At 40.6% G+C, this 19,051-nt stretch overlaps 1 protein-coding gene across 1 annotated transcript in view; it reads right to left on the bottom strand.

Annotated features, from left to right (window-relative positions):
* LOC102869211 (chromosome unknown open reading frame, human C3orf67) overlaps positions 1-19,051 on the bottom strand; it is a 367,433-nt gene that overhangs the window by 48,177 nt on the left and 300,205 nt on the right. Inside the window, exon 14 of the mRNA XM_006892192.1 lies at positions 7,706-7,767. Coding sequence (XP_006892254.1) covers positions 7,706-7,767 — 62 coding nt within the window. The remainder of the gene's footprint in view (positions 1-7,705; positions 7,768-19,051) is intronic.

The raw sequence follows: 19,051 nt of genomic DNA, 5'->3' as shown, positions 1-19,051 counted from the left end.
ATCCCACTTGATCCACCATCAAGACCTGCCCTGTGAGTGAAAGTGAATTATTTTCCTGTGAGGAAAACCAAATATATGAATAGATGCAGCAGTGTAGCTATTTCCATCTCAGAAACATCTCTTCAAAACCCCAATTTACTTGCTTCGCAGATTGCATATCCTCTTCCAATCCCAAGTCACACAAAAACTAAGGTAGTGATTTTGTTATTCAAGTAAAAATCAGCCCAGAATACAATGTCAATGAAGGGCTTTGGGATATCAGATGTTCTGTTACATTAATGAAGCTAAACAAAAGTTGAGTCTCTAAATATGTTCATATGTGTTCAAATATTTTCTAAGTATGTTCATAAGTGGGGATGAAATTGTTCCCTTTAAATGTCTTAGATTTTGCAGGTAGTTGTGAATGCTTCACAAAAGTGCTATGTGGCAATTTTCTTCTAAACTGGACACTGTTACGGTCCTTGTCAGTGAACTTGCATGGACACACTCCCTGCTCATGTGTTGATGCCCAGATTCCTCTGAACACAGTACATTTAATTCTAGAAATCAGGAGACCGCCTGCTCCTCGTGCATTCTGTTCAGCCACTCCATATGCTGAACTTTCTGTCCAGGACACGTGCAGGATGCCTGTTTTACCCAGCAAGTAGACTACGAGATGCTTGATAGATACATTTTTTGTCATTTCCTGTGTTTTTCCTATAAACTCTCAGTATCCTCTAACTTTAAAGTTTAATGGTAAATGTTTCTATTTTGGGGAATAAAGCAGGAGATGACATTTGTAAGAAACTTATCTACAACTCTGAAGAAGAATTGCAGCTTTCAATTCTAAGATAAATTATATGCATTATAGAATTTAATTTATCCCAGTTTTAGATGATATATGATGTCCTCTTAATTATATCATCCTCTTTATTTATGATCCAATAAATGCTTTCCTGCCAATTTTCCAAATGGTTGGATTTATGAGCCAAGAGCCATCCATGTAACCTGAAGGTTTTCTGAACAAGTTCATAGAATCTTTCAGGAAAATGGTAGAAAATCTGCTGGCAAATGGGTTGATGGAGCTTTATTTTTTGGGTTTAGGTTTGCCTTTTTACTTCAATTTGTAAAAATGTGAATGAAGTTTTCCCAACTTGGGGAACATTTATTGTTGTTGTTGTTGTTACATGCTGTCAAGTCAAGTACGACTCATAGGGACCCTACAAACAACAGATCTGAATCCTCTCCCATCCTGGGCCATCCTCACACTTCCTGACACATTCGAGCTTATTGTGGCAGTCACTGTGTCAATCCACCTGACCAAGGGTCTTCCTCTCATTCACTGACCTTCTATCCTTTCGAGCATCATGTCCCTCTCCAAGGAATAGCCCCTTCTAGCAACATGCTCGAAGTATGTGAAGCTAAGCTTCAATATTCTTGCCTCTAAAGAGCACTCTGGCCGCACCCCCTCTAAGATTTGTTTGCCTTTTGGCAGTCCATGGGATGTCCAGTGTTCTTCTCAAACGCCATAGCTCAAAGGCATCAATTCTCCTTCTGTCATCCTTATTCACTGTCAGGCTCTCAGATGCACTGGAAAGATCATGGCCTGAATCAGACACACCTTAGTCCTCAAACTGACATCATTATTCCTCAATAATTTGAAGAAGTTTCTAATTGCAGACTTTCCTAGTACAATATGTCTCCTGATTTCCTGACTGCTGGTACCACAGGTGTTAACTGTGGATTCAAGAAAGATGAAACTGTTGAAAATTTCAGTCTTTCCCCATCTATCATGATAGATATGCCTGTTGGCATATGTTTATTGAATTATATAAAATGTATTGTTTAGTTAGTGGGGGAAAAAAATCTCATGTTCTATCGTTATGTCTTTGGTAGTCAAGTTGTTAAAAACCTTCATGCTATCACATCTAGACATTCATTTATTCACTCAATCTTTATGAAATAGGCTTTCTACACAGGGTGATGAAGTAAAAGCACAGAGTGACCCTCAGGTGGTAAGACTGGTCTTTGCATGTAAAGGTTACAAAAAAATCCTCATGAGAGTCACAGAATCATAAAGCTGGAAGAGAACTCAGAGAGCATGTAACTGGAGCCTTTTATAGTATAGAGAAGGGTGTTCACATAATTAAATGAGTCTGGGGAGGCTGAGTGGCTCATCTAAGATTTATACACCAAGTTGGTAGAATTAGGAAGGTAATTTGGCAGGCCCCTTTTCTCTTTTCATTGAAACAGAGGACTCTACTTTCTAACATATCTTACAATCACTTCCATTTGTTGGGACTCCAGATTATGTACTGGTTATAGTTTGGACCAAAATAGGATTTCTGGTTAAATTAGAAGGCAAATAGGATGAAATGAATAATAAAAAAAGTAAATGTGGATGAGTCACAGGATTGTAGGAAGAAATATCCAAAAGGATTGTCATCCTGAGGCAGTCCAGTTTCAGAACATTAAAACAGTCTTTTATATACACTGACCTAACACTCTCAATTTTGAACTCCTTATTAAGTAGTCCTGATAGTGCAGGGGTTAAGAACCCAGCTATTCACTGAAAGGCTTGGCAATCTGAACCCACCACCCGCTGTGGAAGTCTTCCTTCCAGCACATAGGAGCAATGACTTTGTAAATCACGACTTAACTTGGGAGGGACTGGAAAGCATTATGCTAAGTGAACTAACTCAGTACCATAAGGACAAAGACTGTCTAAGACCATTATTGTAGAATGAGTATAAGGATTCAAAGAGGGAGGAAGTACAGGGCTGAGGATGGGCAAGGCGGAGAGCAGGCGATAAGCACAGGGTCACACAGTTTGGTGAGTGGAAGGAGGTGGGGGCGAAGGAAATGGGAAAGATCAGGTGTGGAAAATGATGTATATGAACTTTGTAAATAAACCAGTATAAAATTTTAAAAATATCCAAACTTTTAAGGAAAAAAACCATATTACAGTCTTAAAAACTCTACGGGGCAATTCTACCCTGTCCTCCAGGGGCCTGTGAGTCACAATTGACCTGACAACAATGGGTTTTTATGAGAGAGGCAATTTAGAAGAGATTACTAATAAAGAATAATGATTCCATCTTCGTCACAAATATTCTGGGCTCCATGAATAATTTGGTAATCACATTAGGTAGCCTCATGGAAACTGTCAGTTTTATAAGGGTTGGTCTTCCTTCTGTCTCCTGCTAATTGGATCAGATGTGGATGTCAGACCCAAAGAAGGCTGATCATTTTCTTTTTCCTGGAAATGATGAGGATATGGAATTCAAGTCTCACCTGTCAAGTTTCAGTATGCACCTTGAACTCAAGAGCTGTCTGATAGCTACATGCTGACACATGTGAACTGGGAAACGGAAAAGGCCCGTGTTTAGAGAACAGCCTGAAGCAGACAGGAGAACACAGGCAGAGACCATACAGAGTGAGGATACTCCTGTCCGTGCAATGCTTTGCTAATTCCTACATCGAGTCTTTCCTGAGGTCTGGCTGCTCTTGGGGTTTATGATATAACCCCGCATTCTTAGAAAATAAATCCCCCAGGCCTCTTTATATTGACTCGATGGCACAACAACAACAACAACAACAACAACGAGAAAGAACAGTTTGCCTTGTGGAAAGAATGTGATGCTACCACGCCAAAGGTGAGTGATTTTAATTTGCAGTCCTCAGGCCTGGTTTTAATTGTTTTTGGTCGAACATTCTTCTAAGTGGTATAGCACTGGCGTATCCACTTGCTGTACAGAGGTAACTCATGGTTGCTGTGATGCTGAACACTGTGACAATGATGTGTCAAATGTGATAATTGTTACCCCTGGTGGACAGTGTTTGGTGGAGCTCCCTGATTAAAACAAGCTTGGAAGAAGGAGTGGCGTCCACTTCTGAAATAGCTTGCCTCCGGAAACTCTATGAGCTTAGAGAAATGACGAAAGTTACACAAGTGTTCGGGTCACTTGTTCATAGGATTGCTATGAGTCGCCTACGACTTGGTGGCACTTAACAACAACAACAACAGCCAAGCTGTCTTTGCTTTATGTAAACTAAGAAACTTACCTCTACATAATAGATACCACACTGTGCTGGCAGATCTACCGTGCTGTTCTTGGGGCAACCCACAATACTGGCATGGTAATGTGACAGATTTATTAAGACTAAACAAACAAACAAACAAATAAATAGTAATAATAAATATGGAGCTCTGGTGGTCTAATGGTAAGAAACTGCACTGCAATCCACCAGCTGCTTCGTGGGAGAAGGATGGGCAATCTCCTCTTATGCACTTTACTGCCTCTGAAAACCTGCTGGAGAGTCAGCTGTGGGTCGGTTCTGATTCGAAATCATACAACAACAACAACAACAACAACAGTAATAAATACTAAAAAGTGGAAATGTGATACCAATTTTGACTAGTAAACTAGTTCATATAAATGTATTTACTAAACCCTATCCAAACCCAAACTCACCACAGAGAACAGATTCTGGCTCACGACAACTTTACAGACAGAGTAAAAGTGTCCCGTTGGGTTTACAAGGCGATATACATCTTTATGGAAGGAGATTGACACATCTTTCCCCAGGAGAGTGGCTGGTAACTTTGAACTGCTGACCTTTCTATTAGCATCTGACCACTTTAAACCACCAAGCTACCAAGGACTCCTTTATAATGCTGTTGCTGTTATGTACTGTTATATATCAGACCACACACACAGCTGACCCTCTGGTGGGTTTTCAGAGGCAGCAAAGTGCATGAGAGGAGACTGCCCATTTTTCTTCCATGGAGCAGCTGGTGGACTTGAACCAAGTGCTTTTGGGTCTGCAGTTCAATTCCTTGCCACTAAGCTACCAGAGATGCTTTTTAATACCACATCTATCTGCAATCCTGAAGGCACGTAGTTCGAATCCACCAAATGCTCCACTGAAGGATGGGCAGTCTCCTCCTGTGCCAGTTGGATCTGACTCGATGGCACACAACAACAACAACAACAAACCAAACCAAACAACAAAAATAGTGCATTTACATATAAACTAGAATCAGATTTGCTCTTCTTAAGAAGTCTAAAATAAGATAATGATTTTTTTTTCCAAAATTGATGATGGACTAATGACATTTTAAAATAAATGAAATCATTTTGAAAGGATAAACTGACATTTCAATTTAAAAGGTCATCTTAATTCATAGAAATAATTTTGATAAATCTGAAAAACAGGTGAGAGTAGATGGCCAAAGTGACAGATGTCCACCATGTTCATTTAAAACACACAGATGGACCAACAAAAGGATATGTGGCGAAAAGACTGATTTCACTTGGAGTCACAATCGACACTCAGTCCACGGCATCAGTAGTAAAAAAAAAGAAAATCTAGATATGCTGCATTGGGGAAATTGGCTGTCAAAGACTTCTTTACAGTGCTAAAGAGCAAGGAGGCCAGTTTAAAGACTATTTAAAGACTAACATGACCTAGGCCATGTTCTTTTCAATTGCTTAATATACATATGAAAGCTGGCAGTGTAATAAGGAAGGCAGAAGAAGAACTGATGCCTTTGAATTGTGGTGATGGCTAAGAATATTGAATATACTACAGACTGACAAAAGAACATATCAGTTTTGGAAGCAGTGAAGCCAGAGTGCTCCTCAGAAGCTTGGATGGTGAGACTCTGTCTTCTAGAATTCAAACATGTTATCAGGTGTGATTGTGTTCAGAAAACTAGAAGGTCTGTGAAGGAGAAAGAGACTTCCAGAGAGATGGATTGGCACAGTCAGCACGTCAATGGGTTTAAAGCATAGCAACGACTATGAGGCTGGTGTGGGATTGGGCAGAGTTTCATCTGTTATACACAGAGTCACACAAATCTTCACCACTGCATCATATCAACATAGTGATAGACGGTGAAAAGACTGAAGTCGTCAATGCTATCAATTTACTTGGGTGCACAATCAACCCCCAGGGTAACAGCAGTCAAGAAATTAAAAGACATGTTGCAATGGGAAAAATCTGCTGTCAAAGACCTCTCCAAAGTGCCAAAGAGCAAAGACGCCAGTTTAAAGGCTAAGGTGCATTTAATCCAAGTTATGGTCTTCTCAATTACTCCCTATGCATGTAAAAGTTGGACAGTGAATACAGATGACAGAAGAATCGATGCCTTTGAGTTGTCATGTTGGAGAAGAGTACTGAATATCCGATGAACTGTCAAGAGAACAAACAGGTCTGCCTTAGAAAAGGGCAACCACTACGCTCCTTTGAGGAAAAGCTGGTGAAAGCTCATCCCACATACTCTGGGTACATTGTCAGGAGGAGCTGATCCTTGGGACAAGCCAGCATGCTGGAGAGGTGCAGGGACAGAGAAAGAGAGGAAACCCTTGAAATCCTTGTGGACTCATCCAGTGACTCTAAAAATGAGCTCAAGTATGTCAGGGATGATGAGGATGGCACAGGATAGGACAGGGTTTGGATCTGTTGTTCATAGTGTTGGCAGGACTCATATTAGACTCCATGGCATCTAACGACATGAGTTACAGCTCCCCTGATGGCATCTAAAAACAATAAAACCTATAGATGAAAAAAGGAAGAAAACAATTACATGGAGTTACAGGACTTACTCCAAGATCCACTGCTAGAAAGAGGTAGAGGGAGCTCTGAAGCATCGTCGCCAGGGAGTTGTGCTGCTAATTCAAAGGCTGTGTGTCTCTGGTAGTGCGAACCCACCAGCAGCTCGGAGGCAGAAGGACGGGCAATCTCTTTCTGCATCATTTACAGCCTCAGAAACCCAATGGAGGGTCAGCAATGAGTTGGTTTTGAGTCTATGGCAATGGGTTTGAATTTTTTTGAAGTTTGAAGAATCTCTGGGTGGTACAAAGAGTTACGCACTTGATTACTAGCCAAAAGGCTGGCAGTTTAAACCCCTAGAGGTGCTGGGAAGCAGAACTGGTGATCTATTTCTGGAAGGTCACAGCTTTGAAAACTGTGCAGCACAGTTGTGCTCTGCACACATGGCTTGGAACTGAACGGATGTCAACCAACAACATGCTTGGCAACTATCCATCGCCTGAAGTAACTAAACTGAAGTTAACACTTCTACGGGGGAAAACTGGAAGGTTTTTAGAAGTTTTGGGAAACAAATTAATTAAATCTATAAAAATGCACATTCAACCTTCTGAATAATCTACAGTTTTTTCTTCTTCTTGTGTACTGTTAAATCGGATCCGACTGGCACAGGAGGAGACTGCCTCTCCAGTGGAGCATCTGGGGGCTTTGAGCTGTGCCTTCAGGACTGCGGTGCAGTTTCTTGCCACTAGACCACCAGAACTCCCCAATTATCTACATTTTAAAAACCATTTGTTGTTAAGTGCTGTAGAGTTGATGGCAACCCATAGCAACCCTATGAACAAAAGTCTTGAACACAAACCTTTCATCTTTTCTCCAAGTTCATAGAGTTTCCAGAGGTAAGCTTTTTCGGAAGTGGATGCCACTCATGCTTCCAAGCTTGTTTTATTCAGGAGATCCACAAAAACCACGCCGGAGAGCCCAAAAGCCTTTTTAAATAAGAGGCCAAATCCAAACAGCTCACACCTGTTGCGAGCAAGAGCCACACCCCAGTCTCAACCTCAAACCAGAAAGCGCACCTTCTGGCAGCTCCACTTATCTTCCCAGCCTAGAAATAGCCCCAGACTGGTGATAAACACAAGGCCAAATTTAGACTACAAATTATTCTTACCTGGGGTTAGAAGGAGAGGGTGGATTCATCTCTTTCTGATAGTGACGACCTTGGTTGACAGGCTGTAAAAGACAATAAAAACATCGGTGAGGTACTAACACAGTGCAATAAGAAGCCTTGGTGGCACAGGGGTGAAAGTATTCAGCTTCTAACCAAAAGATTGGCAGTTTGAATCCACCAGCAGGTCTGATGGAGGAAGACGAGGCAGTCCACTTCCATCAAGACTCACGGACCCTGAAGCTCTCTGCACAGTTCTACCCTGTCCTAAAGGATGCTTTGATTTAGAATCAGATTTCTGGATGTGGGGTTGTCTTTTTGTTTGTTGGTTTGATTTTGTTGTTTTGTTTCCTTGTTTGCTTGTTTAAGTTAATGCAGCACAATATTCTACATATATTTTCACAAAAATCTGGACCTTGAGCTGGTTTAAACAAGATCAGGTTGGGTGATGAAGTGAAACTGTGCTAGACTCAAATTTTTAACATCTAAGTGAAGCACAATGATAATTAGAGAGAAAAATGAAAGGCCGAAGCCCTGGAATGGGAGACCCAGAAGGGGGCACCGTGAGCTCTTTGAGAAGCCAGATACAGGAGACTGGTTTATTGTCAGGACTCGCAATGAGGAACAGTGGCTGCCAATCTGAGTGGGGCACTGCTGCTTCCCAGTCTGGTGGTCAAGAAATTTGGTTGCTATGCAACATGTACACTGCCCTTGTTTTTGAAGAGGAAGATTATGTTTTTAGCAGGGAATAAACCCGTAACTTTCCCCATCTCCATTTTCCTGCTTTATCCACATTTTACAAATTTGGGCCCATGCCCATTCTGGTTTATGCTAGCCATGACTGAACTGCAAAGAACCAGTTTGAAGCCTAGGTACAAACTCTCACTTTTCCCTGAGAAACAGTCTGTAAGGAGAGGCTGGGTTTACTTTTAAAGAACAAAGGTTTTGAGAGATCTAGCGAATCAAAGGGGGATAAATGGGAAAATATGGATTACTCTGAACTCAATAATGTCTATGATGTAATGAAAATAATCTTTAATTTTGTGTTAGACTCCTTCTCTCTATGGAGTTTTTATGCTATTAACATTGGTTGATATTTCCAGATACAACAAAACAAGACATTTTATGGAACTAATGCTGCACAGCAAAGCATCAAGAGTATCCCAGAGACCTTAAGATTTAAAAAGTATAGTCATGTCTCTGTAGTGAGATTTGGGGACTATTTTTTTAGTATGTTGCTCTGGGATGTCTTATCCTGCTATGGAATTTCACTAACAAGAGTAAAGAGTCCTTTTATTTTTCACATACGTCTCCAATTCACCAAGAACTTTTAGGAATGATGAGAAGCTGCTCAAGGGCCATGCAAATTCTTTCACACATGCGTACAGTAAGTTATCTTCTACTCCTACCTTACTGGAAGCCAGAAATACTGGTTTATTGGCAGCATTCTTTTCCAACGAGTTTACCCGGGGTGGGGGTGGGGGTGGGGGAATCCCAATAAAGAAGCCAAGAGTTTTTTGTGAATAATGTTAAGTTTAAAATCCATACCTTTTGTCACTGTTTAGTTCAACAGTTCAAGTCAACCCAACCTCTAGGAGTACTTACTCTGTGACAGGTATTATGCTATGCCATCAAGGGGTTTGAGTCCAGGGAGGAAAAACAAAGAACTACAATATGTCGGAAATAATTTAAAGTTCAGCTACAGAGTTTTTTTTTCCAAGAGAGGGACTATGTTTCGGGCACTCAGTACTTTAATATTAAATGTATCTTGAGTTTTAAAAGATAATGGAAATTCCTAAATATAAATTATTTAAAAAAAGAAAGTATAGTCATGTCTCAATGTTGGTAAGTTTGCAAGGGTAACTTCTATTATCATTAGTGAGAACAACGCATGTAATCTTAGGCCAAGATGGTACTTTCTTTCAATTGCATAATTAAACTTCAAGCATTAAGCAAAGAACTGAAAAAGATGATACTGATATGTAATAAAAACAGAAGATCTCAATGTTCACCTCCAACAACAAACCTTTAAGCTGCTGTCAATTTTGAAACACAGCTAAACAACTGCACCCCACATAGCCTTAAACACTTGCCTCTAACAGAATGTGATCTTTTTCTTTTGCTCTAAAGAGAGAAAATCTTGTCATGTCTGATAAATTCTTTTTGTGTATCAGTTCAAAGCACTTTTCTAGATAGTTAACAACCATATAACGATAATATGAAAATGATTTTTAAAATTTTCATTCCATTTATTACAAGTTGGAATTTGGAGTACATTTTGGAATTGTATTCAAAGGCTCTAGTTACTTCCTTACCCAGAGGGGTTAATGTTAAGGCTTTCTTATGTGTAAGGTAGGTCCCAGGGCGATGGCCTTAATTGAGGAAGCAGTGTAGCATTCTTGCCTGTGTGTACAGAGTGTATATTCCTTATTTCCTCATATTCCTTATTTAATGAGCCCTAAAATATTAATGATGTGGGTGATGGGAATTCTTCAGAGTAAACTGTCTTCCTCTATAAATAATCTCTTGGAAGTGTTCCTTTAATTTAAATCAAACACCCTGTCTGCTAATCACAGTCACTTAGCCTGACTACCTGTGATGCACCATGAATTTAAATGTACTCAGATACTTTGGTAATTGAACCAATATCAATGCATCACCATTTCAGTAATAAGAAACAACAGCCGGGAGAACAGTGGAAGGAAAAACATGTCATAAGACATATTTGATCTCACTAGAGAAATAAGACTTTCAGCAATTTGCAAGTGAAATTCAGTTCAATGATTCAGGCTTTATTATTTTATGGCAAAAAAGAAAGCAGCCAGAAAAGGGCCCAACGGGTTCTCCAGACCAACTCACACTGCCTCAGGAGCGCTCCCTTGTAATAAACTGATTGGTATTCGCCCAGTATTTCCACTGCACTCAGCCCTCCAGTGAACAGACCTCTTCTACCTATTTATTTTCAAAGGCATTTCCGTAACTCTCCAAGCATCACAGGGCTGCTATTCAGCCAACTCGCCCTTTTCTTTTCTTAACATTATACCATTAAGTCAATTTATTCCAAATGACACTGTGTCTTTTGGATGCGAAGACAGTTTGGTGCACCTATTTTAAACCTCTGTGAGTCAGTCCTCACTCGGTCGGAACATAATGACTGGAACCTTACCATCTTTGATCATGTGTTTACAAAGCAGATTTCATGATACAAGGAGTAAAGCACTGGGCACAAAATAAAGTGGTCACATTACGCTCATTTTTAAGTGTTGGGGGGGAACTTCACCAATGGTTTCTTTTCAAAGCATTACTGACTACTGGTATGTATAGAAAGGGGAACTAAAAAAATGAAAATAATTGCTAGGTTTTAGAACTTGGTCAGAATAGCTGCTTCTTTGATTTAATTTTTAGTTCTAAACACTACTTACTGAATTATAAAAAAATTATTTTCTTTAAAATGTCACATATAATAACCAACTTATGAAAAGCTCTGGTGGCTTAGTGGTAACAACTAGTGCTGTCAACTCAAAGCAGGCAGTTTGAATCTACCAACTGCTCTGTGGGAGAATGGTGGAAAATTTCCTCCTGTGCGATTATAGCCTCTAAAAAGCTACTGGAGGGTCAGCTATAAGTTGGTCCGACCTGACATTACATATCAACACAACAATAACAAAGTGTCTCAAATAACCAAATTAAATTTGGTAATAGCACACAAAGGCAGATTCCTCTATAAAGAAATCCTAGTAATGATTTGGTTACTGATGGACACTCGTCTTAGTTTTGATGGGGTGCAGTACAAAAGCCTTGGAGGCTAGGATTTTGAAGCTCCATGTCACACACTTTGGGCATGTGGCCAGGAGAGATCAGTCCTTGGAGAAGGACATCATGTTTGGAAGGGTGGATGGACAGTGCAGGAGAGGGAGACCCTGAACAAGATGGACTGACACGGTAACGGGGACACTGGGATTAAGTATGTCAGAGTCAGTGAGACTGGTTCAGGATAGGGCAGGGTTTGGAGCTATTGTACACAGGATCACTATGAGTTGCAGATGACTGAAAGGCACATAACATCAACAACAAAAACAGCAACAGCAACAACAACAGTACAAAAGTGACTGTTTCCAGATTCCCTTCTGCTTAGGGACAGGAAGGGATACAGTTTAGAAGCTCCTTCAAGACATTTTGGCTCCTAGAAATTTGCTTTGACGCTTTTAAAGGGCAGAGCGTTCATGTGGCAAGGTGCTTTTGTCTTTCTCAGTCCAAATCAGAATGAATGAGGACGTGCCTAATAGCTTTGAAAAGCTCTCTGAACACAGAGGGGGCCATGTGACCAGCTGTCTGAAGCCAGAGGTCCCATCCACAAATGGATATGCTGCTTCTATGCACATGCAGGAAACCTATCTCTAGGTAGGCAACATTCTGTGAAAGCATCAGTTTTTGGTGTTTTTTTTTTTTTTAATCACCCTTTCCCCTCAAGTTTAGAATTCAGTCACATCTATGGAGCACCATAAATAACTACGACAATAGTAGTAACAGTGATCAGTGATTTACTGTGCATCTACTCGGGCTAAATTTTTTATAGATGGTATCTCATTTGATTTTGACAGTTATTCTGTGAAATAGATAGGATTATCAATGCTATTCAAGAGAAGAGGAAATTTAGATTCTGGGTAAAAATCCAAGGAAAATCCAGGAAATAATGGAGTCAGTGTTGAAGACCTGCAGTCTGACCCCACAGTCCCTCCTCTAACCACTGGGCTAGCGGGGAATTCGCTTTGTATTGTAATGACTCCTTGAACTTCTGAACAACAAATATGACCAAATCGGTTCAGTGTATGGCAGGAATAATAAGAATAAAATGAGTCCTGAAATACATTTATTTGAAATATATGACTAGATCCTCATCATGAATTAAATTCATTTGATTTCATTCTCATGAAATGCCACAATACATTTAAAATGAAAGGAAATAAGTCAGACTACATTTCAAAATTTGGGGCAAGTGTAAGATATAACAGACAGTACTCTGAGGATAATTAAAGTTTATTTCATGGGGTGACTTTCATAGTCACTAAACACAGAGCAAGCTGCACATTTCAATATTTTCTCTCGACAGCACAGATATTACATTGACTAATATCGGTTTTCCCTACATCATTTCTATGGCTGTATAAGAACATCTGCTCATCTGATTTATCCGTGGTCTAGCACAATCAACTGCTTACCTTTTTTAGAAGGATTAAAAGAAAACTCATTGTACTCCAAAGAGAACCGAGAAGTAATGAATTAGTGGATCAGAAAAAATTAAGACCTAATAACTATAAAAAGCCTAAACTGGCAATATATTATCTACCGGACTCAGCAGCCAGAGTCACCGTGTAAAAACACGGAGAGGCTTTTGAGCAAGTAGAGCCGAGAAGAGAAACCAGGGCGGTCGTCCTTTAGGTGGCGCTGTTGCTATGCGCTAGTGCCACGGACGCTGCACTCACATAGCATGAACTGCCACGGAGCAGAAGGCATGAACTGCCACGGAGCAGAAGGCAGCTTTGCTTCTCTATCAGCAAGCTGCTAGAAATTTGGGGGCGAGGTAGAGAAGTGAAGGCTAAATAAAAGAACGGGGGATGAGACAATCCTGCCATGTTAAAAGGCAAAGACAATATTTTTATGTTGTTATGTCAAACCTATGAAAATGGCAATAATGTTGCAAAGTTCATCCAGACCACAAATAACTTGCCAGAGAACCTCACCATATTGCTTATAATTTTATTAAGTGCATTTTGCCCCATTTTTCTCCAGATGTAAGAGGTGAGTTTTCTATTCTTTCTTCCTTTCCTATTTTCTTTCTGGAAGCAGTAAATGACTTAGGGGCTTGAGTTGAGGTTATGAGATTTTTAACTTGATGGAATGACGTCTTTGGGGAATTTGCGCACTGGGTAGCACAGGTATTTGACATAGTTTTCTTGTATCTGGGTTAGAGGCGGAACTGGAAAGCTCTTTGTGCATGTTTGTGTGTGTAGATTCCAACAGTTCAGCACAAACCAAAGCGAGTGCTTCGACCCTCTGCTTATCCTCAACAGCCCTGAGCAGCCGTAGAATAGGAAAGCGTTCTGGAAATCTTTTCTGTGCAGTCAGGTAATTCCTTTGAGGGGAATAACCTGGGGGAAGAGCAGTTTACATTACTGTACATCATTTCTGCCAGACTGCATCACATGTGATCATTTAATCCTCAGAATGCTGGGATGGCCCTGTAGCTGTTCCCATTTTACAGATGACCATGCCAGGAAATGACATAGCTGGGTTAGAGCCTAGGTTTGCCGAGCTTAGGTCTCACATTAGCTTGATTACTTACCATATAAAACAGTGTCCATTAAATACTTCTTTTTCCTTAAAAAACCACACATAGAAAATAAAAGATTCAAGGGGGATTAAAAAACATGGGGTAATGACAGGCACAGATCAAAACCAATTCATTAAGGAGCTCAGGTGGTCTAGTGGCAAGAAGCTGCACTGCAATTCGGAAGGCATATGGTTCGAGGCCACCAGATGCTCAGTGGAAGAAGGATGGGCGGTCTCCTCCTGTGTGATTAACTGCCTCTAAAAACTTGCCAAAGGGTCAGCTATGGGTCAGTTCCAACTCTACAGTACACAACCACAACAACAGGTTAAAGAATTGCAAAAGCAATTAATTATATAAAATACAATGTCTCATGAATGACTGAACTAAACACAGTGCAAATGAAAATTATATAAAACAAAATGTACATGAATGAAACACAATGTAAATAAACTCTCCTATGCAAACCAATAAGAAAAAAGAGGGAATCCCCCCCTCCATATTCCCTCTCCCCTCCTCTTCCTGCCAGCATGGTTTTATGTTGTTGTCAATCAAATTTCTTCACCATAATAGAATTCAGTTAAGAAATACATGCTAACTGACCCCTGGCTGCTCTGTGCTTGCAGCCTAGAGCCCAGGTTTCCAATGAATCCCATGAGGGTTACTCCTTACAGAAACTCTCCAAAATTGATTACTTGTAGCCTGGTTTAAACAGAAGTTGTAAAGTACTGTTTTAATTGAATTTGGTTCTAAGTTAGAAACTTTGAAAAATTTGTCTGTCAAAGGCCAATGGATTTCTCAGTCGGCTTGATTTATTTAGCAAGAGATGCCTACAAAAACCAATTTGCTATGAGAAATATGGTTACATTTAATTACACTTTTAAATGACTAATTTATTATATCTAAATGCCTTTTAAACAGTACATATTAGCCTGAATTGAACAGACGCTGAGGAAAACAGAAGAGTCAAAGCTTGTGGTAAACAATAGATTTTGCTGAAGACTTGCATCTTACTTTGCAGAGATTTGTTAGCTTCAAACTACAACATGTATGAAGCCTTGAGGTAAAGCTGTTAATTGTCTGGGATCTGCCCAAGTGTCCTTTTCTTATTGGTCTCTAGGCCCTTCTTAGAAGAAGGTATCTTCCTCCCCCTTTTTGGTGTATATTTAACACTCATTTATCAAATAGTTAAAAGGCAAAGATGTCACCTAACTCATGGCATTGCATTTTTAAATGGCCTCATGCGCATGCGAAAGCAGGACAATAAATAAAGACTGAATAGAATTAATGCCATTGAACTTGGTGTATTGTGAATGATACAGAATAGCAGACTGCCCGAAGAACACATTTTTCTTGGAGGAAGAATGCTCTTTCGGAGCAAGAGGCCCAAGACTTCATCTTAGGCACTTCTCTTATCAGAAGATATTAATTCCTGGGGAAGGGCATCATACTTGGTATAGTTGAGAGTCTGCAGAAGAAAGGATGACTCTCAATGGGGTGGAATGACATGGGGGTGGCAACATTGGGCTCAACCATGGCTGTGCTTTGCTCTTTTGCACAGAGAGTTGCTGCCAGTTGGAATCAACTCTTTGGTACCTAACAGACAAAACTACCAAGTATGGACTGAAGAATAATTACCGACATTATTCAGGGTGTGAATATTTAGCTCTGGTGGCATAGTGGTAAGAAGCTGTGTTGCAATCCAGAACACATGTGGTTAAGAAATCCACTGGGGTTTCAGCTATGGGTTGGTTCTGACTCAATAGAAAACAATAACAACAATTCAGGATCTATGTAAGTAGACCAAAGCTGTTGTTTATTTTGGAATTCTGACCAAACTTACTCTAGGATAGAAAAGGGGTTTAAAAACACTGTTGATCAATTTAACCCACAAGTGACCGTCAGCAGTGGCTGGGTGTGACCTCCTCCCAGGCCCTGTGCTCAGAGGGGAAGGTACAGTGTACACTGAGGTATAGCCTGCTTTCAAGGAGCTCACAGCCAGGGCTGAGTGTACAAATTTGATATGCTACACACTACAGCAAGGCTCACAGAAAATAATGGGAGCCTAGAGAAAGAACAAGGGAGCTCTTGTGGTTTAGTGGTCAGAAACCGCTCGGTCAATGCAAAGGTACATGGCTTAACTCCACGAGCTGTTCCTTGGGACAAAGATGGGCAAACAACTCGTGAGCAATTTACTGCCTATGCAAACCTGCTGCAGGGTCAGCTAGGGATTGGTTCTGACTCAACAGTACACAACAACAGAGAAGGCGTAAGTCTCTTCAAGGTGGGTTGAGGAGGGTTTCACAAAGCAGCGACACTTGAGCTATGCCTTTATAAATAAAGGACGGTTATTCTAGGTAGAGAAGGGAAGTGGGAGAGTTGCAGCATTCTTGGTAAAAGAAAGTTCTAGAGCATGGACAAGACCTGAAAAGGGCCTGGCTTATTCAAGGCATATTGCAGTGTGTAGCTAAGGTATACAATAATATTCAAGCACAACCAGAATGTCCTTTGAAGAGAGGACATTTCAGCTTGTTTACTTTGGACATGTCATTAGGAACAGCCAACCTCTAGAAAAATATATCAATACAAACTCATTGGCTTCAGGTCAGGACTGAGTCATGGCCTGACCCTTCATTGTGCTTCTGAGGCTGGGAAAAAAAAATAAAAAAGAAACACAGGAGTAGGCTGTCCGTCTTTCTGCAGTTGAGCTGCCAGAGGCTTGACCTCTGGATCAGCAGTGAGATCCTCGTGGATTGTTCTGACTACAGAGGGTCAGTGAGAATGAAGGAAACCCTGGATGCGGTGAACTGACACAACAGCCACACTCAGACACGGACTCAAACATACCAACAATCGTGAAGATGGACAAGACCAGACAACGTGCCACCCTCTTAAAACACGAGGCTGCTCGAATTGGAGCTGACCTGAAGGCAAGTAACAGCAGTGTGCATGCAGAGTGGAGGGTGGGGTGCATGGTGCATGCTGTTGGGGAGAAAGAAGCAAACACATTTCAAGCCCTGGTCAAGCTAATGGAGCAACAAAGTACTGACTAATGCGGAGACCCCCCTTCACCTCACGTCATCCAGAATCAAGTCTCATTTTCTGAACTTGGAATTCCTTTCTCCCTCTTACACTTCTTCCAAGGCAGAAAGGTTTCACATAAGCACAATTAAATGTGTTGGCAATACCCATTTTTCTCAATATTATCTAATATTTGTCATGATCCACACAATCAAATGGCTTTCATAATAAAACACAAGTAAACATCTAGAATTTGCTGCTTCAAGCTCAGATTGAGCTGACATCAGCAATAATATCCATTGTTTCATGGTCTTTCATGAATCCAGCTTCAAGTTTCCTGTTGATATACTGTTCCAGTCATTTTTTAATAATCTTAAGCAAGACTGAGAGTGTTCAAACATGGAGCCATGTTGCATTAGTAGGACTGGTGACTGGAATGGAGAAGCAGGAAATAAAGAAGGAAAGAAGGACTGGAAGTCAGAAAACACGGACTTGATGACAAGGAGGCCTAATAGAAACTTCTAAACTAAGGGGTTTTTTTTCTTTTTAAATTGATTATTAATTTCAATGAAAATTTACAGAGACTTTGGGTTTCCATTCATTCATTGTTGCACTTTTCTCCCCTCCCAACCCTACCCCCAGAACACTACCCTCTTGGAAAAGTAAAATTCTTTCATTGTTTTACAAACCCTCCCTCAGGTCCACTCCACTATGCAGCCTTTGCTCTGGACTCCTGTCATGACAAAAATACCTAGTCACATATCTCTTTTAAAGTTTTCTCCCTCATCTATTTCAATGCAGTATACATTATTGGACCCATCTTTCTCAGTCTCCCCCACACCAAGGTCAGTTCTGTTTCACAACAGTGGCACCATGAAGTATTTGTCCTTTTGTGACTGAGATACTTCACTCAGCATAATGTCCTCCAGGGTCACCCATTTGGAATAATATTGCATGAGTTCCTTGTTTTTTTAATGCAGTGTAGTATTCCATTATGTAAATATACCACAACTTCTCTATCCATTTGTTTGTTGATGGGCACTTAAGTTGTTTACAACTCCTTGCTATAAACATGGGTGTGTATATTTCTGCTTGGGTGGCAGTTAATGGTCTCTTTAGGATATATTCCCAGTAGTGGAATAGCTGGGTCAAATGGTATCTCTATTTGCAACTTTTTGAGAAAGCGCCACACTACTTTCCACAGTGGTTGCACCATTTTACACTCCTACCAACAGTGAATAAGGGTTCCAGTTTCTCCATAACATTGTCAGCTTTTGTTGCTTGCTGTTCTGTAAAATTTTGCTATTCTGACTGGGGTGAAATGATATCTTATAGTTCTTTTGAAACTAAGTTTTGAAGGAACAAGATTCTCCTTTGGAGAATTCTCCACGGAGAATCTGGCACATGGATATGTGCACGGTGAGTTTAGGGTTTTATAACTGGACTGAAGCATGGAGTGAAACATGAGGAGCAGTGAGCGATGAGGGTGGGAAATTTGCTGTTAAGGACCTCTCTCTTCAAAGTGTTAAAGAGAGCAATGATTTCAGGTTCAAGACTAAAGTGTGCCTGATGCAAGCACAGTGTGTTCAGTTGCTTCCTACACATTTCCTGGAAGGTGGACAATGAGCATGGAAGACCAAAGAAGAACTGACGCCTTTGAGTTGTGGTATTGACGAAGAGTACTGAAGATCCCATGGGCTGCCAAAAGAACAAATGAATCTTTCTTGGAGGAAGTGCACCAGAGTGCTTCTTAGAGGTAAGGACGGTGAAATTTGGTCTTCCATACTTTGGTCACGTTGTCAGGAGGGGAAGTCCCTGGAAAAAGATATCACGTTGGGAAAGGTGGAGGGTTGGTGAAAGAAAAGCAGCACTTCAACAAGATGGGACTGGCTCAGGGACTCCCACAATGGGCGTGAGCCCAACAAAGATCATGATGATGGACCAGGATACGGTACATTGGAAATCTGTTGTTCACAGAGTCGCCATGAATCATGGTTGAC

This window comes from Elephantulus edwardii, unplaced genomic scaffold (genome assembly GCF_000299155.1).
Source record: "Elephantulus edwardii isolate Elephantulus edwardi_28Jun2011 unplaced genomic scaffold, EleEdw1.0 scaffold00113, whole genome shotgun sequence".
Lineage (NCBI taxonomy): Eukaryota > Metazoa > Chordata > Mammalia > Macroscelidea > Macroscelididae > Elephantulus > Elephantulus edwardii.
The sequence above is the reverse complement of the archived record's forward strand: the minus strand, read 5'-3'. Positions and strand labels throughout refer to the sequence as shown.